We start from the raw sequence: 21,128 nt of genomic DNA, 5'->3' as shown, positions 1-21,128 counted from the left end.
GTCCGCCCCCGCGGCTGGCCCGGAACCCGCCGTGCCCGCCCGCCCGCTCGCCCTCGGGCGCCCTCCGCCCCGCACCGCCCCGCGCCGCCCCGCGCCGCCCCACCGCCGCTCGCTGCTCGCTCTCTCCGCCCCCTGCGCGGCTCCCGGCCGCTCTTGCAGGAAGCGGCGCAGGCCCGGCCCACCGGGGGAGGGGCAGACTGCGCACCCGCCCCGCCGCCAGGCCCTGCCTGCCGTGCCTCCAGGAGAAAGGAAGCCGAGAACGCGGGCGGGAGGGGGCGGGGGTGCTTAAAGGGGCCACGGCCGCCTCCAGGCCAGAGGCGGCAGTGCCTCCTGCGCCCAGGCCTCGGCTCCGGCGCAGCCCTGTCCCCAGATGGTGTGAGTTTGCCTCACAGCCCATTCCCTTCATTTCCGGGGACAGTGACCCTTGGGGATCAGAGAAGAGAGTAAGGAGCTGGAGGCCCGGGCTCCCCTTCCTCATCAAGGGGCTGTGGTTCAGGGTACCCGCTGTGGTTCAGGGTATCTGTCTCTGTTTGGGGTGAGTTTTGCATCCTGGTCCCCCATGAGTCCGCCTCTGTGTGTCCAGGTGTATCTGTGGTCACACTCTTGCTGACTGCGCACACCGCCAGCAATATGGACGCCCAGGTGCCAGAGGTCATGCAGTGTATCCCATGCCACCAGGCTAAAAACACATCTATCCTTCCTCCATGCTTTCATCCAGAGAGGAAAGAATCTGGGCATTTTTTTTGAAGACCTCCTGAGGAGTGACCACTGTGCCTGTATGCAGTAATATCCACTTTGCATCGGTCTTGTATGTATCAACGGTGTTTCTGAGCCACCAGGGGTGTGTGTGTCCAGGGCGTGTGCATATAACATATAGGGACCTTTTTTGTGGTGGCCTTTCTTCCTGGACTTCACACAGAGACTCATTGGAGGTGTGTGTGGGGTGGACAGGGAGAGAAGGCGCAGGCCGCACGTGGGTGCACCCCTGGACTGAGCATGCTCCCCCATACACGTGTGCCCCACGTGCACCCAACCCCCATCCCTGCAGCAGCAAAAGGCCAGAGCTCTGTGGGGAGAGGACAGGGGTGCCCAGGCCCAAGCCCAAGGGCCAGGCCAGTGGTGACACGATTAAGGGACGGTTCCCCAGATTAGGGGAGGGTTCCCCAGAGGCATGTAGGCATGTAGTCCTGCTGTGTAACAAGGGAGCAGGAGGGGAGTCCTTGGGCAGGGGTGCAGGAGTTGGTTGATTTTTATCCCAGCGGTGCCAGAGCAGCAGTGACTTGTGGGTGGCAGGCTGCTTCCCTGGGGGAGACAAGTAATGTTCATGAGTCACACCACCCGAAATATATGCAAAGCTGCCTCCATCGCCTTTCGCTGCGGCCCAGATTGACAAGTTTGTCTGAGATTGCGATCCACGAGGTATATTTATAATCGCACCTTAAAAAAAAACCTTCTTGCAGGCATCCCCTCCCCCCATAGTCAGCAGCTCCTCTGGCAGGGTTTCTGCGAGCTAAGATACCTCGCGGGGGGGTGGGGAGCGGGGAAAGGGGCGGGCGGGGGTACGGAGGACACCACCTGCCGCCCTGTACTGCACTCCACCGAGGAGTCCGTCCGTGGGCTTGGTGGCCCCATCCCTAGCGATGGGAGGAGCGGCCTGGCCGCTCTTACCGGGCGCACAGCCCACGAGCTGTGGCCGCCCGTTCACCCCCGATCGACCCCCAGCTATGGAATTTCATTTATTAGAAGTCGAGGCGGCTGCTGGCAACCCCATTGCTTGGCTGTCTTTGTTTCTCTGCTGTGTGGGCGCGTCTCGAGCACGTGGCAGCTGGAGCGCGCAGGCCGGAGGAAAAGCGACCTGGGTTTAGAGTCCAGGGCCGCTTGGCAAAAAGAGAAACTCCGGCTGCCCAGAGGATAGAGCCCCCCCCCCCCCAATCCAGGCTGAGCTCCCCGCCTCCTTAGGCTCCAAGCCTTTTCAGGGGAGGAAGGATAAGTCACCCCGTTCCCCCCACCCCGCTAGCCCCATCTCCTGGTTGGCCTTGGGACTACCTGGGAGTGGCCGAAGCAGGGATCCACTCTCCAAACTTTGTTCCCGAAGCCCCCAGCCCCGCCACGAGCTTCTGGGCCTGGGGCTAGGGAGAAAAGGGTTTCAGAATTTCCCTTTGGAGACTTTGCCACCTCAGGAAGCAGGACAGTTAAAGAGAGATCACAAAAAGACTCTAAAAACAATTTAATGAGGAAATGTACAGGCATTCTCCCGGCCACTCCTAGCCGTCCCTTCCCCGCTCCAGCCCCCTCCCCAACTCTGGCAGCAGCCACGACACTCTGCTGACCCCTCGTGGTGGAGGTGGGCAACGGTCTCCGGCTGCGGGAGACTCCAGCTGGGCTCCTCCCAGCCTGGAGAAAGGGGCGAGGCGGTCCACTCCTCCCTCATCCTTTCCCGCCGGGGCCTGGCACTGCAGGGTGTGGAGGAGGAAGGACAGAAGACCACACAAAGAAACCTGAGAGAGGCTCGGAGAGTTTGCAAGGTTTTGCTAGCACCTCCCACAAAAATGCTTCCTGGATTGTTCGAAGTAGGTCTGGTATGGAATCCCTTATTCCTGTCTTGTTATAAGGTGGGCTCAAGAAGGCACTGTGCCTGGTCCCGCCACCTGTCCCAGTCCGCCTGGTTGGGGGAGGGATGCGCCATTTCCAGGGCAGTCACTATCCTTAGCTCACCCGAGGAGGTAGTATTTAGTGTCACATTTTAGAGGTGAGTGGTCCGAGAAACCAGAAAATTTAAGCAATCTGCTTAAGGTCAGGCAGATAGTAAGCAGGAATTCAAACTCAGGTTCTCTCAGACACCCCAGTCCCTATCCACTCCAGGTCCTACCAGCCCTTGCAATAGGCTGCCCCAGAGAGCAATTCCACTTTTATCACGGCATCTGCAGGCACACTTCTGGAAAGACCTCTCTGCCCTGGGGTTATTCAGGAAGGAGTTAGTCTCTGGAATCAGTCACTTCCTCTCCAGAGGGGACCACATGGGGTGGAGGTGGGGAGCTGCCACCTGCTGCTGTCTCTGTCCAGCCCCACTCTGGTCCTTGCAGAGGACAGCGTATGGGGGGAGGGGTCTGTTCTCCCAGCCTTAATAGACATTCTCTTTCTAACGTCAAATGTGGAAGATGGAGTTTAATTTTAAAAGAAGACAGGGAAGACTCCTACTCAATATTTCAGGTGCCAGATTCCTGGTTGCTCCAGTGACCCTTGGCACTAACGCCCCGCACCTTTCTCAGGATTCCTCCCATCAGTCACTCTTTTCTTGGAATCTGGATCCTGCTCACGTTCCACTAGGACCCAAACTCAATCCTGAAGGCCGCACCTTCCCGCGACCCCTAAGGCTTGAGCAAGGCCTGTAACCCCCTCTTTCTCCAGCAAAAGGCAAAATGCGAGCGGGTGGCGGTGCGCCCCGGTCCAACTGGCGTCAGGACACTGCCTCCGTTCTGGCCAGGCCTGACTCCCTCCCCACTCTCTCAGTGAATCAGGGGGCCACTGCGGGATCCTCTCCGGCCACTCGCCACCCCCAGTTCCACGAGGCGGACTACAAGCCCCATGATGCCGCGGGGCCGAGTTATAACAAGCACTGCCCAGGGCACCCACGTCCCCCTCCTCTCTCCCCCGCATCCCCGCATCCCTAGCCGACCGCTCGGGCTGAGGGCCGGGCTATGCAGCTGCGGGCGCGCGTCCCTGCGGCGGCGGCGTCCCTGGGGCCCTCGCCCCGTGCGCCCCCGCGCCCGCTGCGGGCTCCTGCTCCCTCGGCCGAGCAGCGTCTTTGTACGCGGGGGTGTGGGAGGCGAGGCGCGAGTCCGCGCCGCGCCGCCGAGTGCCCGCGCCCTCTCCGGGCGGGTGGGGGCCTCTCCGCGCCGCCCGCCGCCTCGCGAGGACGCCCGCGGCCCGCGCCGCCCGCACCGTTCCGGGCGCGCCACCCCCGCCCGCCGGCGCCGCTAGCACATGCCCGAGCCGCAGCCCTGCGAGCAGGCAGCGCTGGCCCCCCGCCCCGCGGCTCCGGGCCCTGGCTCTGGCGCGGTCCCTCCTCCCGGGCCGGGCGCCGCGGCCCCGGCATGAGGAGCGGGCGATGATCCCCGCCAACGCCTCCGCCAGGAAGGGGCCCGAGGGCAAGTACCCGCTGCACTACCTCGTGTGGCACAACCGCCACCGCGAGCTGGAGAAAGAGGTCCGCGCCGGCCAGGTAAGAGCGCCGTCGGGGCGCCGCGAGGACCCCATGGCCGGGCACGCCCGCCCGGCTTGGGGAGGGGGCGCGGCGCGGGCTGTCCCGCCCCCCTGGCGAGTTTGCAGCGCTTCTTTGTTCGCAGCCGCCGCTTTTGTGCTGTTGACCCGGAGAGGGTGATGGGAGCGGCCCCCGCCCGCTTCCCTCCGGCCCGGACTGGCGGCCCACACGTGCTCCGGACCCTCCCAGATTGGGGTAGGGGACGCCGTGCCCCTCATCCGCCGGGGCAGTGAGGGCTGCGGGGAGGGGCTGCCGGCTCCATCTGTGTTCCACGCGGTAGGAGAGTCCGCCCCACTCAGCTCGGCAGCAACACCTCCCGCGTGAGTGTGCGGAGGTGGGCAAGGCCTGCGTAGGGAGGGGGTCACGGGTCAAGGATCAAAGAGGCTGTGACACTCCCAGACATTCCAGCCCCACCCAGTGCCCTCTCCCCTCACGGTGAGCGCTTATCTGTTTGCTCAGACTGGGCAGAGCCCCTGGATCCCTCAGACCCAGCTCAGGAATGGGGAGTAAAGAGAGAGACCCTCTTGGGTTTAGCCCTGAAGGGCCTTGTCCAGGTGCTGAAAGGCGCTCTCCTGCCCTCTGGTGCTGGGGCCTGACTTCTAGGCGCTGAGGAAGCGAGGGGCCCTTTGGCCCCTGGCAGGATTTGAGCGTTTGCACACAGAGCAGGCTACCAGGTTCCTCTAGTCAGTGAGAATGGGTGGGTCAGCCAGCTTTGGCTGGGCGGTGGCCTCCAAGAAGATAAGGTAAGGGATGGGGGTCTCCTGGCCGTTTTTTAGGACCAGGGCAGGCAGGCAGGCAGGCAGGCACAGGTCACAGGTAGTTCCCAACTCTGCCGTTGGCCTTCAGGCACAGACGACTAACCCTCCAGGGTGGGGAAGAAGGAGCGAGAGCTGGGCCCAGCCTGCCCTGGTTTGTCTCCAGTTGAGGCCTGCAGACTTGGCCTAGATCTGAGATCCTGGGGCCATGGGCTGGGAGTGGTTTGCTAAGGCGTTGCCCCTTTGGGAATATGCCTTTTGAGGGCCACTTCCTGCGTGACAGGAAGTTCAGTTTGAGGAGCTGTCTGCTTCCCAAGGGAAGAGTGAGGTGGAGAGCAGGACATCCCCAGATGGTGAGCGAAGTGACGGTCAGAGTGTGTCTCTGAATTCCACCACTGAGCCCTCAGACCAGTGCAGCACCCAGCTCTGCATAGCAGTCCCAGGAAGTGTTGGGGTGACCTGAGCTTCTATCTCTGGTCGGGGTGTCCACTTCCATTCTACCTCTGCTTCCACAAGGATGCTCCAGGTTGCTTCTCAGACCACATTTCTGTTTATCCATCATAAAGGAAGTGGTTTGCAGCCACTGGTAAAGGAAGCGAGGTCAGAGTGGTGGATCCTGCGGGACAAAGATGAACAAACCAGGCATAGCCCATGCCCTCCGGGAAACCCCGTTCTGGTGAAGCAAGTGTGAACAGGGAAGTACAGTGTGAGTTTCAGGGTGCTAAAACAGTCCAGCCTCTCCTGGCTCTTCTCTGCTTTCCTCCCCTTGAGGGCAAGAGAAGACAAGCCTCTGATAGAGGTTACAGCTGGAGGGATTTAAGTATGATCTGAGAGGAACTTCCCAATGGGATGGTTGATGGTTGGTCAAAGAATTGTTAGGCAGAAGGCTAGTGGCTCAATGTCCAGAATACCTCAGTCACACTCCCTTGCCCAAGGGGTGGGTGGTCCTTTTCTTGCAGAGATTGGAGAGAGGCAGAATGCCTTAGAAGAAAAGGCTTTTTCACCCAGGCCTCTCTGATTGACAGTCCTCAGGTCAGCAGTCATCTTCCTGGGGTGAGGCTGGATGGGGAGCACTGGAACCCGCTGCAGGTAGGGGTGGTTTGGACCACTGAGTGTGTTCCTCTTTGCTCCCCTCAGGCTGCCACAGAAACCAGGGACCAGGTTCACCCCATCCCCACCCACTCATCCCCTCACCCTGGTGAGTTTTTGTCTTCCTGAAACGGATACTGCCTGCCCTGATCCAGGCCAGGGGGAATATAGGGCATTGGTTGAGATTAAACCCTTCTTCAACCATAAAGGAGTCAGGGGTGCCAAGAAGGGGAATGCCAGTCAGTCTGGGTGGGAGAGCCCCCTGGCTGTATTTTGACTCCAGGACTGACCCAGAGTGATGCTTGCATCCAGATGTACACTGCTCAGTCCCCAGGGCCTCAGACTCCCAGGGAGAACTGAGGATGCCCACCCCAGCCATTTCCTACAGGTGATGGGTCTGGGGGCAGCCACTTAGCGTCATAATGAAACCCCGTAGACCCCAGGCATCTCACCTGGGGGTCCCTGATCTCTGCTCCTTCTGGCACCCACTGTCACAGAAAAGAGCTGGGTTTCCCTGGTCTCCACTTGTCATAGCCGCCTCTTCGTCACTCCAAGAAAGCCCCACAGAAGCCCTCCCGTGGGCAGGCTTGGCAATGATGCTGGCCAAGGAGGAGGGGGATGGCACGGCAGGCTTCTGAGCAGGTTCATGGGGTCTGGAAGCAGGGAGTGGCGGGGAGATGGGAGGTGCTCAGTGGGTGTTTTTTGGTGAAGGGAAGGGTCCATGATCACCCCTAGCCAATACCCAGCAATACAATGGTTGTTGGGTGCCCTGCTTCCTGCCCCACACCTGCTCTGCCAGGTTGGGAGGGGGCAGGGGGTTGTAGGGTAGTGGATTTGCCAGTTCCCCCTTGGCTGGCACGAGGCCTGAGGTCCAGACAGCTGGGCATGGCCTTCGTTCTGGAGTCACGCGTCCCTGGTTCCCTGGGGGTGGGAGGTGGAGGTTAGACTGAATAGCTCCCTGTGGGAGGGCCAGGAGAGCAGGATCCTTCCCAGGCAACGGGCACTCTGGAGGGGGCTGGACTGTGGTCCTAGAAAAACATTTTCTTTCTTCCGGCGGCTGCCTCCACCATGGTCCTCCTTCCTGCTTTCCCCGGTTCATCCTTCTGACCTAGAGGCAGGTGAGATGGGATCGTGGGGCCCCTGTATACTCAGACAGAGGCTGCCTCACCCAAAGTACCTGTTGTGTCCAGGAGCACCTGTGATCCCTTCTCCTCGCAAAGTAGGCAGTCCTAGGTATGGGCTGTCACCACAGCTGATGAGTTGGGAAGCTCAGGAGAGGGAGCCACAAACCCTAGAAACCAAATATCAGGGGGTCTGGGATGAGGGGGAGGGGCTGTGTGGGGCAGGATGGAGGGGGTGGGTCGAGGGTGTGGGCGGAGGGGTGGGTGCAGGGGGTGGGCGGAGGGGGCAGGGCAGAGGGGTGGGTGGAGGGCATGGGGGGAGGGGGTGGGTGGAGGGCGAGTCAGCTGATGCCACCCCCACTGGCCCAACTCAGCTTGGGGAAGCATCTTGCCTCCCTCCCCCCATTGAGTGAGCTCAGGCCTGCCTGGTGGGAGAGCAGAGGAGCAGTGGCCATACCAGACTCCGGCTGTTTTCCCTGGGGCTGGGGGATGGAGCGGGGCAAGGAAAGGAGACGCAGGCTGAGCAGGCAAGGGGCCCCAGGCTCTGGGCCCCTCACCTTACTTCTCCAGCACCTGTGTTTAGTCTATACATTTGGTATGTTCTTATAAGATTTCACCTAACAAAAGGATTCTGCTAATGTTCAACAACTTTGAAAAATACTCTGCTAGCACATGTGGGTTCAGGGAGTGTGCATGTGCAAACGTGCTGGCAAATACGTGTGTTACATGAGTAGAGGCCTGCAGGCCAGAGGGCAGCTGGGCATACATGTGCTTGTACACTTAGGGGTGCACATGTACAGTGAGTGTGGATGCAGGAGTAAGAGTGTGTGTCCTTATGGTACCTGTACGAGTGTGTGCGTGTGTGTGTGTGTGTGTGTGTGTGTACAGGCAGGTGCCTGAGTGGAAGCAGGGAGACTCTGCCCAGGGAGCCCCAGCTCCTAAGCTCGGAAGACCCCTGCTTTTGGCTCCAGCTGAGGCCAGCTGGGGTGCAGGGTTTCTGTTCTCTTGGTGGGGAGGGCTGGCTATTGGGTTTCACGGGAAACCTTTTCATTCCAGCAATTAAATAGCAGCAGGCCTTTGCCGAGGAAATTAATGAATTCTCCCACCTGGGCCCCCAGCAAGGTGCCTCTTTCACTGCAGGCCCAGCTTTGGAGGGGTGAGGGGGAACTTCTTTGGGGCTCAGCTGACAGTATGCAGGGCTGATGTTGGCCCTGGAAGACAGCGGTGCCTTGGGGACCCTGGGGAGGGCTGTCAGGAGAGCTCCTGTGGAGTGGGGGTAGGGAGGGCACCCCTGCCCAGCAGGCAGTGCCAGCCTCTCTGTGGAGCCTGGAGCTGGGGCACCTGAGGGGAAAGGAGGCAGGCGGCATCTGGAGCCCCTGGACTGGGCCCTGCTGGCTCCCTGGGGCCTTGTTAGAAGTAGGAGCATCTGGGGCGGGGCCGGTGGGAGGCATGGGTGGCTGGGCTGCGGCCCCATGGGAAGGCCTCCTCCTGACACCCCCCATGACCCAGCCAGCTCGGGGTCTATGGACTGTGCATCACTCCCACCCGAGGACTCAGGGCCCCACCGAGGTCGGACCCTTAGGGGCCCAGCTCAACCCTTAAGAGGCTCCCCTCCCCTCTGGGGAGCTCATGTAGAGGAGCAGCAGGGGGGCCGCTCACAGGGGCCAGGCACAGCTTTGGGTTTTTTTTGAGGCTCCCAGTATATTTTAAAATGAAGAAATGCCAACACAGGGTTATAAAAATTATATAAATAATCTGAATTATTTTAAATGTTTTATTTTTGACAAAGGAATTCCCACTCATGTTTAAAATATTTAACTGTTGCTAGAAGGTAGCTGTCCTCACTACTTTCCCACTCCTCTCAGAGGCAACCACTGTGAACTCTTTAGCCTGTTCTGGTATTTGCCTCCATAATTATAAGCGATATACCTCTACAAGTATTTACTGGTTAATCAATTTTACACTTTACTGCCTTGCCTTCCTTCTCCACGTCCCTTAAAAAGTCATCTATGCATTTGTTTAATAAATGTTTATTAAGCACCAGTTATGTGCCAGATGCTGTCCAGAGACTGGGGATGTAGCACTGAACAAGACAGACGGCCCCTTTGTGGGGCTTACAGTCTAGGAGAGGGAGACAAGGAAAAAAATAAATAAGCAGTTTAATGTTGGGAGAGAACTAGAGCAGGATAAGGGACAATAGATAGATAAATAGCAACTGACATTTGAGACGGGTTGTCAGGACCAGCCTTTCTAAGGAGGTGACATTTGAGCGGTGGCCTGAGTGAAGTGAGAGAAGCAGCTTTATGGCTGCTAGTACCCAGGGAGAAGATGGTTCCGGAGAAGGCTGATATGCAGGAGTGGAGCTTGGAGAGATGGGAGAGCACGTGAGTTCAAAAAGACATCCAGGATTCTTTTCTCAACTGGATGGGAAGCCATGGAGAGATTTTGACCTAAGGGGTGTCAGGACCTGAGGAATATTTCACAGGATGACAGCACCTACGACGGGCCCTGTGAAGAATAGACCGAAGGAACCAAGAGAAGAGTGAGCAGAATTAGGTGACAGATGGGGTGGCCACGACCAGGAGGGTAGCCTGAAGGTGGTGAAAACGAAGATGACTTTGGATCTATTTTGAAGGTAGAGCCTGTAAGGTCAAATTTTACTGATGGATTAGATATGGAAGGTGAGAGAAAAAGAAAAGATATAAACAGTCCTAATATTTCTTACCGGGAAAGGGAGTGAACTGAGGTGCTGTTTACTGTGATGGGAGAACTGGGGCAGGTGAAGCTGTCCAGGCATGGCTGGCATAAAGAAAGCAAGGGAAAGAAGTCACAGGTCAGAACATCCCATTTTGTTTCGTGAATTCAATTTCCTTTTCATATTTTTCTCAGGGTGTAAATTACTTGTCCCCCCGCCAAATTTTTTTTTCTTCTGTTTCCTGCATTGACAGTTGTTTCCTCTGGGTTTTTAGCATCTATTTGCATGTTTTGGTATCTTTCATGTTGGCAGCTTTCCTCAAGTGTCCAGTCACCCTCGGCTCTTGGGGCATATTTAAGGATGGGGGTGTGGAGCTTATTAACGAATGGGTGCTGCTCTAAGATGATTGGCCTGCTTATTGTTAGGATCCCCACATTTCTGGACCCAGAGGTCTGTGGTGCCTCTAGTTTCTGCAAGAAAGAATTCTCCAGTCTCCTGCTAGGGGTAGGATGGGGCAGTGTTATGTGCAGTCTGGCTGCCAGTGGTTCAGGACTTGAGGCAGGGAAGGGACTGGGCTTTCCTGTTCACCAGTTTTCAGTCCCATGACCTCATCCTCAGGCCAATGTCCGAGTTCAGTGCGTGTGAAGCTCAATTTCTATAAAGAATAAACCCCCTGGGTTTCCCTGGTGGTGCAGTGGTTGAGAGTCCGCCTGCTGACGCAGGGGACGCAGGTTCGTGCCCCGGTCCGAGAAGATCCCACGTGCTGTGGAGCAGCTGGGCCCGTGAGCCATGGCCACTGAGCCTGCACGTCCAGAGCCTGTGCTCCGCAACAGGAGAGGCCACAACAGTGAGAGGCCCACGTACCGCAAAAAAAAAAAAAGAATAAACCCCTGGCATCCTGTGGAGAGGAAGGGGGGCATCTCCTAGCTTTACAAGATTGGTGAGGGGGGTATGAATTTTAACCAGACCCCCCTGTATTCAGTCCTGAGCCTTTCTCCCACCCATGCTGTTCCCACTGCCTGCATGTTCTGCACCTGTCAAGGATGCTAAGGGGGGAATCTAGCTTGCTAATCACTGTGGTTTCCCTTTGTGAGTGCTTGGGTTCTAGTACCTTCTGTTCCCTAAGTCAATTGTGATGCCCCAGCCACTTTCTTGTGGGTTTTAAATATTTCATTGGCATTCTTATACTTACTCACACATTTACTTTTCTTTATTTTTTTAATGTGGTTGTGCCGGGTCTTAGTTGCGGCAGGTGGTGGGTTCCTTAGTTGCAGCAGGCAGGCTACCTAGTTGCAGCATGTGAACTCTTAGTTGCGGCATGCATGTGGGATCTAGCTCCCTGACCAGGGATCGAAGCTGGGCCCCCTGCATTGGGAGCGCAGAGTCTTAACCACTGCATTATGGGGGAAGTCCATCACACATTTACCTTTTGAGGCAATCTTCATTCCTTTGTATAGATCTAAGTTTCCATCTGGTATCCTTTTCCTTCCACTTGAATAACTTCATTTAACATTTCTTGCATGTCTTCTGGTGATAAATTTTCTTAGTTCTTGTTTGTCCATAAAAGTCTTTATTCCCCCATTTCACTTTTGAAGTATATTTTTCACAGGATATAGAATTCTAGGTTGACAGTTTTTTCCCAGCGCTTCAAAGATTTCATTCCGTTGTCTTCTAGCTTGCATGGTTACTGATGAAAAGTATGTAGTATTTCCTATATTTGTCCTTACATACATAGCGTGTCTCAATTCTCAAAATGCTTTCCACAACATTGTAAATCAACTATACTCCAATAAAATTTTTTTAATGCTTTTAATATTTTCTTTTTATCATTAGTTTTCAGCATTTGATTACGATGGGCCTTGGCATAGGTTTTTTGGTGTTTTTCTTCCTTAGGATTCATTGAGTTCCTTGGTTCTGTGGATTTATCACTGTATTCGTTTCCACAACAAATTACCACAGACTGGGTGGGTTAAAACAACAAAAATTTATTCTCTCATCATTTTAGAAGTCCAGATTCAAGGTATCAGTTCCACTCCTTCCAAAGTCTCTAGGGGAGAATCCTTCCTTGTCTCTTCAAGCTTCTGGCAGCTCCAAGCATTCCTTGGCTTGTGGTTGCGTAACTTCAGTCTCTGCCTGCATCTTCACATGGAACTTCTCTGTGTGTGTGTTTCATAAACTGGATTTAGGGCCTACCTGGATAATTCAGGCTGATCTCATTTTAAGATCCTTAACTTAATTATACCTGCAAAGACCCTTTTTCCAAATAAGGTCACATTCACAGGTTCTAGCAGTTAGGATGTAGACATATATTTTGTGGGGGCACCACCATTCAACTTACTACAGTAGTTTTTTTTTTAATCAAATTTGGAAACTTTTTGGCTGTTTCTTTAAATTTGTCTTATTCCTCCACTTCCTTATCCTATCCTGTGGGACTCCAATTATACATATGTTAGAAAGCCTTATAGTGTCTCACAGATTGCTGAGGCTGTTTGAATGTTTTTCGATACTTTTTTTCTCCTCTGTTCTTCAGTTTGTACAGTTCTGTTGCTGTATCTTTAAATTCACTGATTTTCTTTTTATTCTGCAGTGTCTAGTCTACTGTTAATTCTATCCAGTGAAAATTTCATTTCAGATATTGTACTTTTTTCTCCCATTTCTTTCCCTGTGAATGTTGTTTTTCTTTAAACTTCTGAGCATATTGAGCCATTCATCTTTATTGTTTCTATTAAATGATTGTTCTCCTGATTATGGGTTTTATATTTTCCTACTTCTATGCTTGTCTAGTCATTTTTAACTGGATGTTGGACATTGTAAATGTTGTGATGTTAAGCATCGGGATATTGTTGTCTTCCTTTAGACAGTGTTAGACTTTGTTCTGGTAGCCTAAGTTAAGTTACTTGCAAATCAGTTTGATCCTTTTGAGCTTATTTTTAATCTTTATTAGATTAGGTCTGGGTGAGCCTTTTCTCTTGGGATAGGAGTCCTACTCCTAAGGTATAACCCTTCTTGGGTCTCTTGAATACCCTGGGTAATCAACAAGGACTGTCTACTCTAGCAGGTTGGAGCTTGAATGTCTCCCTGCCATGGGTGAGCTCTGAGAATTTATCAGCCTATTGTTCCTTTTCTGCCTGGTTTTGTTGAGTTTCACTCTACACATGTGAAGTTTAGTATTCAGCAAAGACTCAAAGGGGCCATATGCAGATTTCTGGAGCTTTTTTTTTTTTTTTTTTTTTTTTTTTTAACATAGCTCACTTCTTCCTGGAACTCTGCCCTGCAACTTCTAGCTACCTCAGCCTCCCTGAACTCCTATCTCTCTCCTTAACTCTTCAGCAAGACTACTATGCTCTGCTGGGGATTCCCCTACCTGAATTGCTGTCTGGAATATTCCTCCAAGTAGAATCTTAGGCAATCATAGAGCCCACCTTGTTTGTTTCTCTTACTTCAGGGATCACAGTCCTGGACTAATTGTTGCCTAATGTCTGAAAACAATTATTTCATATATGTTGAAGCAATAGTTTTCTGTTTGGTGGGAGGGTAATTTCAGTTATCTCATCATATTGGAGTAGAAGCCTTTTCCTGGCATTTTAATCAAGTTTTGGGGAGGAGAAAAGGAGTTAACGTACATGTGGTCAGTTCACATATTTAAGCAGAAGTTCTTGTCTCCTGAAATATATCTAAATATTTACGTTTAACAAACATATGCTTTTATCACGCAACAAAAATCTCATGTAATATAATCGTGCTATTCACAAAGCAATAATAGTATTTATAAAAAATGTTAATACATAGTGTCCCATAGGCACAGGACATGCATGGGTTTGAAGTTGTACCATGAACATATTCTTTCATTCTTATCAATGTGTTACTGCAACTGTTTGCTAAACCTCTCAGGGATAATGTCAATGATCTAAATTGGTGGCCCTTCCTGAAGGTGTGGCCTTGGACCCCTAGGATAGGTCCTGTCTCAGGTGCCCTCCCTGGCCAAGAGTCTTTCTAGACCACACTTCGGCCCCAGGCTTACTCTTCACAGGCAGACCACTGGGCCTTGGAAGAGTGAACCCAGTCAGGGCACCTAGGTGGACAGGAAAGGAAGTCCTTCCCTTTCTCAGAGTTACTTCCTGCCCTCTCCTGCAAGCCCCTTTCCCCTCACCTGACCCCAGCTCATTGTGTCTATTTTTTCCATTGCCTTCTGAGACGGGCAAGACAGGACAGCTAGGTGGTTGCTGCCGGCCTAGAGGCTGTTAAGCTTAGGTGGGCTACCTCAGCAGTGACCAGGGCGACCTCTTCACCTCTTCCAGGTGGACATCGAGCAGCTGGATCCCCGTGGGCGGACTCCCCTGCACTTGGCCACCACCCTGGGGCACCTTGAGTGTGCCCGCGTGCTCCTGGCACACGGCGCAGATGTGGGCAGGGAGAATCGCAGCGGCTGGACAGGTGGGCACCTCTACTCACCCCTACCCCACAGCCTGGGCCTCCCGGCATCATATCCTCACCTCTGATTGGCTGAAGGGAGCCCTAGGCAGGGTCCTGCCCTGTGACATTGCCTCTTGCCCGCACCCTGCCCCCAGTGCTTCAGGAAGCTGTGAGTACCCGGGACCTGGAGCTGGTGCAGCTGGTGCTGCGGTACCGGGACTACCAGCGGGTGGTGAAGCGGTTGGCAGGCATCCCTGTGCTCCTGGAGAAGCTGCGCAAGGTGAGGGCCAGCCTCTCAGCCTCCCCACCACAGTCTTTGAACACTACCTCTAGCGCAAGCTTAGCCACCCTCCTCTTCATCCTCCAGGCCCAGGACTTCTACGTGGAGATGAAATGGGAGTTCACTAGCTGGGGTAAGAGGGGCTGACGGGGGCCTCTCTGGGCGCTCTCCCACCTCAGGGCTTCTGCACTTGCTGCTTCCCTGCCTAGAGCGCTCTTCCCATCGCTCTCCCGTGGCTCCTTCTCACCTCTTAGCTCTCAGCTCATTGCTACTTCTTCCTGAGGTTTTTCCACAACGCCTTGATTGATTCCACTATTATTTCCTTCACTCTGTAATGACTGGCTCATTTGTTTGTTACCTGTCACCCCTTACTAGAAGGTGAGCTCCAAGAGGGCAGGGGTCCCGTCCTGTTCAATGTTGTATCCCCAGTGCCTGGCACATAGTAGGTGTTTAATAAATATTTGTTGGAAGACTAGATGAAAGGTTGAGTGAGTGAATTAAATGGTGGATACTAGGGACTTGGTGGTGGCTGAGTCATGCCTGTCCCCAGCCTGAGGTTGTTCATTTCTGAATGCCTGTGGTCTGCATTTGTGGGGGGAACTGGGGCAGGGGCTGCTCTCCCACCGCTTCCCTTACCCTTTCCCAGCCACACTCCTGACCCTGAGCCCCATGCTCTGAGGTGGCCGAGGGTGGTGGGCCAGACAAACTGAAGCCACCTCTGACCTTCTCTTCAACTTAGTGCCCCTGGTGTCCAAGATCTGCCCCAGTGACACCTACAAAGTGTGGAAGAGTGGGCAGAACCTTCGGGTAGACACCACACTTCTGGGCTTTGACCACATGACGTGGCAGCGAGGGAACCGCAGCTTTGTCTTCAGGGGCCAAGGTCAGGCAGGCGGGAGATGGGGCAGGGTGGGGAGGCTGGGGACAGCCCCCTGAGACCCCTGACCCCCTATGCTATTCTGCGGCTGGCAGACACGAGCGCCGTGGTCATGGAGATTGACCACGACCGCCGGGTGGTGTACACAGAGACCCTGGCTCTGGCCGGGCAGGACCGTGAGCTACTGCTGGCTGCTGCCCAGCCCACCGAGGAGCAGGTGCTGAGCCGGCTCACCGCACCCGTCGTCACCACGCAGCTCGACACCAAGAACATTTCCTTTGAGAGGTACGTGGGCGTGGCCTCGGAAGCCCGGAGCCAGCCTGGTGGATGCACCCTCACCGAGACCACTCTGCTGCCCTAGGAACAAGACCGGCATCCTGGGCTGGCGCAGCGAGAAGACCGAGATGGTGAATGGGTATGAAGCCAAGGTGAGGTCATAGCTCCCGGGTGCCAGCCCCACCACACTCTTGCCTACAGCGAGCTGGGCAGGGGTTTCCTGACCATGCTTTCTCGGCCTTGGAGGTGCAGAGGCAATGCAGCGTGGAGGCAAGGTCATGAGACTAAGAGGCAACTGATGAGAATGGCCGGCATTTATTGAGCACCGAATATTATGTTCATGCTCAAGGCTCTGTTCTGACATTTTAAATGTATGTACTTGTATGTATGTATGTGTGTCTATGTACACATGCACACACGTCTATGTATATATGTGTGTATGTCTCACACACACACACACACACACACACACACTCATTTAATCCTCACGACGACCCTTTTGGGTAGATGCTATTATAATTCCCATTTTACAGATGCTTATCGAGCCCTTTCCACAGTTTCCCATTTAATCTTCACAACAACTCTATGAAGTAGGCTACTGGCCCATTTTATGATGAGGAAGCAGGGGCTTGGAGTGACTAAGTGGCCAGTACAAGGTTGCCCAGAGCCAAGCTTCAGACCCAGCTGGCTGCCTCCAAAGCCAGGCCTTTACCCCTAAGAAGACTGTTGTGGGGGACCCCCAGCAGTCACTCTGGGACCCCCATATCGCCCATGTGGGGCCATGTGGTGAAGGGCTAACCAATGCAAGTTTCTGTGTCACTGTAGTCTCCTCCTGGAAGCCTTCCCTGGTTCGTAGGCTGGGTTATGGCCTCTGTTTTTTGTTCCCACAGTCCTGTGCTCTCGCCATTAGAGCATGTATCACACTATGTTATTACTGTCCATTGTTTTCTTGATTGTGAGCCTCAAGAGGGCAAGGATAGTGTCTGGCCATGCTTGTTCACCACTGTATCCCTGACGGCTGCCTCAGTGCCTGGCTTATAAAGGCTCCTCACAAAATGTTTGTTGAATGAATACGAGAACTGAATAAGTTAATATAATTACTTGCCCAAAGGCCTGGAGATTGGAACTGACAGCACCCCCCTTCCCTGACCGTTCCTTGTAGGAAGTGTTCATAACGCCCTTAGGGGCAGGGTAGGGGTACCAAAGCTGTCTGTGAGTCCTTTCCTCATCTGTCCCCAGGTATATGGGGCATCCAATGTGGAGCTCATCACCCGGACACGGACAGAGCATCTTTCAGAACAGCACAAGGGCAAGGTCAAAGGTAATGAGGCAGAGGTGGATGGGGGAGCGGGGGAGGAACCAGCCCTACTCAAGCACCTCCATCAGTATTTCCTCTGACATCCTAGCAAGAGCCAGGATAGTTTATTCAGGCAAATAGGTTTCAATTCAAGTGCCAAATCCTAGTGATTGGTAGTGGTTGCCTAGAGTGCTGTTAAGATTCTAAGGCAACATCTGGGCTCAATGGGAAGGAATGCTACAATTGATTACTAATATCTGCATTGGATTTGGGGACAGGGGGGAAATGTCATGTACGCTGTTTGTTGGCCATTCTAGTCTAGTGGGACATACCCTAGGCAGAAGGACAGGGGCCCTGCCACTGATTCTCTGTGCTCACTGATACTACAACTGACTCTCTGGGCACCAGTTAGTCTGTCTAAAGTGGATAGACATAATTCCCACCTCACAAGAGAACAAAATGAAGTTAACATGGAAGCGCCTGAAGGAAAACACATACGCATGCACACCCCAAAACACTTTGGGAAGCTTCTCCTGAGCCCCAGGCCTACTTTTATTCCAGCTGTGCTTATGGTGGTCCTGCCCCTGCCCCTTGGAGTCCTCAATCACCTTCAGGTGAAGGTGCCTGGGTGTGTGGTGTGGGTGAGCAATCCTCCCTCCCCCCAGGGACCAGCCTCCTCCCTGGGTCTTGGGTGCTGTCACTTCTGAGGACTGCAGTGTCCTCTGAAATGCCATATTTCTTGCAGGCTGTAAGACACCTCTGCAGTCCTTCCTGGGAATTGCTGAGCAGCATGGGGGCCCCCAAAATGGGGTGAGTGTGTGTGCAAGGGGTACCCCTCTGTGGAAGGGTGTGGATGGGGATCAGGAGGAGGTCTGGGAGCCACCCTGTGGGGACTTCCTTTCTTTCCACAACGCCCAAGGCCCTGTCATCTCCACAGTGGCGGGGGGACAAATCCGGGGCTTGTAATACCAAGCGGCTGGCCTGGTCTCAGGGACTGAGAAGGGCTCATAAGCCCCTCCATGTGTGGTACAGACCCTGATCACTCAGACTCTGAGCCAAGCCAACCCCACTGCCATCACCGCAGAAGAGTACTTCAATCCCAACTTTGAGCTTGGCAACCGTGACATGGGCCGACCCATGGAACTGACCACCAAGACACAGAAGTGAGGCCCCTTGGTGGTGCTGGGGAAGGGTGGGCAGGGCTGGGAGGCCGTGGTTTCTACAATGTCCCTCACCCCTTGGGATCTGGGGCGCAGGTTCAAGGCCAAGCTGTGGCTGTGTGAGGAGCATCCCCTGTCCCTGTGTGAGCAGGTGGCCCCCATCATTGACCTCATGGCCGTCAGCAATGCACTTTTCGCCAAGCTCCGGGATTTCATTACCCTGCGCCTGCCTCCGGGATTCCCTGTCAAAATTGGTGAGGCTCCACCCCCATTTCCCTTGAGCAGCTATTGGGAGGATGGGGCTTAGAGGAGGTAAAGAGTGGGTACTAAGGTGTGAGGGAGTGGGTGGTGGCGCCTGATGGTTTCTGCATCCTCAGAAATCCCGATTTTCCACATCCTCAACGCCCGCATCACCTTCGGGAACCTCAATGGCTGCGATGAGCCAGTGCCGTTGGTGCGAGGCAGCCCCAGCAGCGAGACCCCTTCCCCAGGCAGTGACTCCTCCAGTGTCAGCAGCTCCAGTTCCACGAGTGAGACCCTGTCCTGCCCTGAGCCCGCCCTCACTTCCCCTCCCCACCGAGCACTTCCCCGGGAGTGGCCGGGAGGGGAGGTCTGGTCCACTCTGACCCACAGCCCGGTGCCCCCAGCCTCGTGCCGCGGCTGCGAGATCTCCCCCGCGTTGTTCGAGGCCCCACGCGGCTACAGCGTGCTGGGCGGCCAGCGAGAGGTCGCCACCCGCGACGACGATGACGACCTGCTGCAGTTCGCCATCCAGCAGAGCCTGCTTGAGGCGGGCAGTGAGTATGACCAGGTACGTCCCCGCGGCCGCATGGGGCCACTGGACTGCGGTGCCGCCACAGCTAACTGGCTCACCCCCGCCTCCAACCAGGTCACCATCTGGGAGGCGCTAACCAACAGCAAACCGGGCACTCACCCTATGTCCTACGAGGGTCGCCGACAGGACAGGTCAGTGCCCGCCCGTCCTGAGAGGGTTTGGAGACGCCTATTCCCCCACCTCCCACACACGTGCACAGAGAACACCAGGGCCCTGTCACGGTGCGTATGGACACTGCCGCATGAGCACCCCTCTTGGCCCAGAGGAACCATGGTACCGTCATCAGGGACCCTACTGGTTTCAAGATGGCGTCTACCACCACCACCACCCGTTCCTGACTCAGGGGTGGGTGAGCAGTACTCCAAACGCGGCCTTAGAGCCTTCACAGACCCTCGCCAGACAGAATGTCGGGGCTGGGGTTCTAGAAGACTGGGAGGATGGGCTTCGTAGGAGCTGACATCAGCTCCTACCGGGTGGGAAGGAGCCAGGGAGGTGACGCGGGACTCATCGCCTCCACTGGAGGGTGTTGAGGCCTGCGCTGTCCCGGGGCCTCCACACCGTCTTCCGCCCTGCATACGGGCAGATGCGCCCGGAGCCCTCGACGTATCTTACCTGCCTCCAGGAGCGCTCCGCCCACGCCGCAGCGCCAGTCCACAACCCCCGCGGGCCTGGCGTCAGTCCCCAGCCCTCGGCCCAGCCCGCGCCCTGGCCAAGGCGGCCACGTGTTCCGGAGCTACGATGAGCAGCTGCGGCTGGCCATGGAGCTGTCTGCGCAGGAGCAGGAGGAGCGGCGGCGGCGCGCGCGCCAGGAGGAGGAGGAGCTGGAACGCATCCTGCGGCTCTCTCTGACTGAGCAGTAGCGCCCACTGCCAGGCCCCTTGGCCACGCCCCGCCGGGCCTGCCCCGGAGCGAGAGTCGCCCCTCCTGCGCGCTCTCCGAGCTGAGTCTGGAGACCTGAACCGCCGCCTCGGGGGCGTAGCGGCGCACCCGGCACCAGATGGGGAGGGGTTCGGCCCGGCCGTGGGGTACCTTCCTGGAGGCAGCTGGCACGGCCCGGCTCCCCTGCTTTGCTGTATCCTGACCCCACCCCACTCCCCTGGGCTCTGACCGGTCCAAGGGCGGAGCCAGGCCGTTTGAAGGGGAGACGGTCCTTAGAGGAGCACTGTCTCCATCCCTTGCTCATTCTGGCCGGTCCTCCTTTCTGCTCACTGACCCCACTCCAGGACACTGCCCGTGAAGCCTTTGCATCTCCGCTCTTCACCCCTGGGGGGCAGCTGAGCTCCCCACGTGCTGTGTGGCTGCTTCGTCCTAGACACAAACCAGCACGTCAAGGGCCCAGCTCCTCCCCCACCCCGGCATTTCAGCGTCAAGTGCACTTAGCGGGGTGCCCGGCTCCCCCAGCCCCCACACCCCTCCCGGGTCTCAGGGTGGTCCCAGCTTCTCTTTGGGTGACCAGAGGTTGGAGTCCCCATCCCCAAGGCACGTTTTTGTGATCAGGGAGGGTGCCCAAGGTGGCCCCAGGTCTGGGCAAGGCCTGGCTCCCTCGTGGTGTCTTGGCGAATGGGGGGACATAGTGGGCGTGGCGCAAACACCAGACTGGACACAGGGGTCGCCCAGGGCCCTGGCACCACCATCCATCCCTTCCCACCAGCTGCTGCTAGCCCTCTGTGGTTGTGCATCCTACTTTCCCCCCCACCCAGGGGCTGACTCCGAAACCCTTCATCCAATGGTGCTAACCCCCGGCTCTCCCCTGCCCCACCCCACCACCCAGAGAAGCACAGACCCCGCCAGGGGCAGGGGCCCACTGCACACCCTTGTCTGGGTTCTCTCGGACTGGCCTTCCTGGCTCAGCCAGTGAGGCTCAGAAGGGACACGAAAGCGATGGAAGAAAACAACAAAGGGAAGCTGTTCCTCTCACCCTCTTCCCTGATGCCAGGGGCACCAGACTGATTCTGAGGCACAAATAAAAGAGGCTTCAAACCCGAGGCTTTTCCTGCCTGCCTTTACTGGGGAAGAACGCCTATCTGCGGGTTGAGGGTTCCTTCTGAACCTCAGTGTGGGGAGGGCTC

General features: G+C 55.8%; 1 protein-coding gene across 5 annotated transcripts; it reads left to right on the top strand.

The window, feature by feature from the left end:
- The first annotated feature begins 3,949 nt into the window (after positions 1–3,949).
- ANKRD13B (ankyrin repeat domain 13B) lies at positions 3,950–21,044 on the top strand. Of its 5 annotated transcripts, none has more exons than XM_059046296.2 (15): positions 3,950–4,222; positions 14,220–14,355; positions 14,490–14,614; positions 14,702–14,747; positions 15,354–15,497; positions 15,587–15,776; positions 15,853–15,919; positions 17,007–17,088; positions 17,810–17,874; positions 18,097–18,227; positions 18,321–18,478; positions 18,602–18,754; positions 18,872–19,035; positions 19,114–19,190; positions 19,682–21,044. In XM_059046296.2, the coding sequence occupies exons 1-15, from the start codon at positions 4,109–4,111 to the stop codon at positions 19,917–19,919; spliced, it is 1,890 nt and encodes a 629-aa protein (XP_058902279.1). In that variant the 5' UTR covers positions 3,950–4,108; the 3' UTR covers positions 19,920–21,044. The 5 variants fall into 5 exon arrangements, with proteins under 5 accessions (XP_058902279.1, XP_058902278.1, XP_066878254.1 ...); XM_067022154.1 differs by adding an exon at positions 4,347–4,581 and having other exon boundaries at positions 4,133–4,222; positions 19,114–19,765; XM_067022155.1 differs by lacking the exon at positions 3,950–4,222 and adding an exon at positions 6,026–6,105.
- The last annotated feature ends 84 nt before the right edge of the window (positions 21,045–21,128 follow it).

This window comes from Kogia breviceps, chromosome 19, assembly GCF_026419965.1.
Source record: "Kogia breviceps isolate mKogBre1 chromosome 19, mKogBre1 haplotype 1, whole genome shotgun sequence".
In the NCBI taxonomy this organism is placed as follows: domain Eukaryota; kingdom Metazoa; phylum Chordata; class Mammalia; order Artiodactyla; family Physeteridae; genus Kogia; species Kogia breviceps.
The sequence above is the reverse complement of the archived record's forward strand: the minus strand, read 5'-3'. Positions and strand labels throughout refer to the sequence as shown.

Coding starts and splice junctions, on each gene's coding strand:
- ANKRD13B (XM_059046295.2), top strand. CDS start 4,109: ATGATCCCCGCCAACGCCTCCGCCAGGAAGGGGCCCGAGGGCAAGTAC. Junction 18,228..18,320: donor CTGACCACCAAGACACAGAA/GTGAGGCCCCTT, acceptor TCTGGGGCGCAG/GTTCAAGGCCAAGCTGTGGC. Junction 18,755..18,871: donor CAGCAGCTCCAGTTCCACGA/GTGAGACCCTGT, acceptor CGGTGCCCCCAG/CCTCGTGCCGCGGCTGCGAG.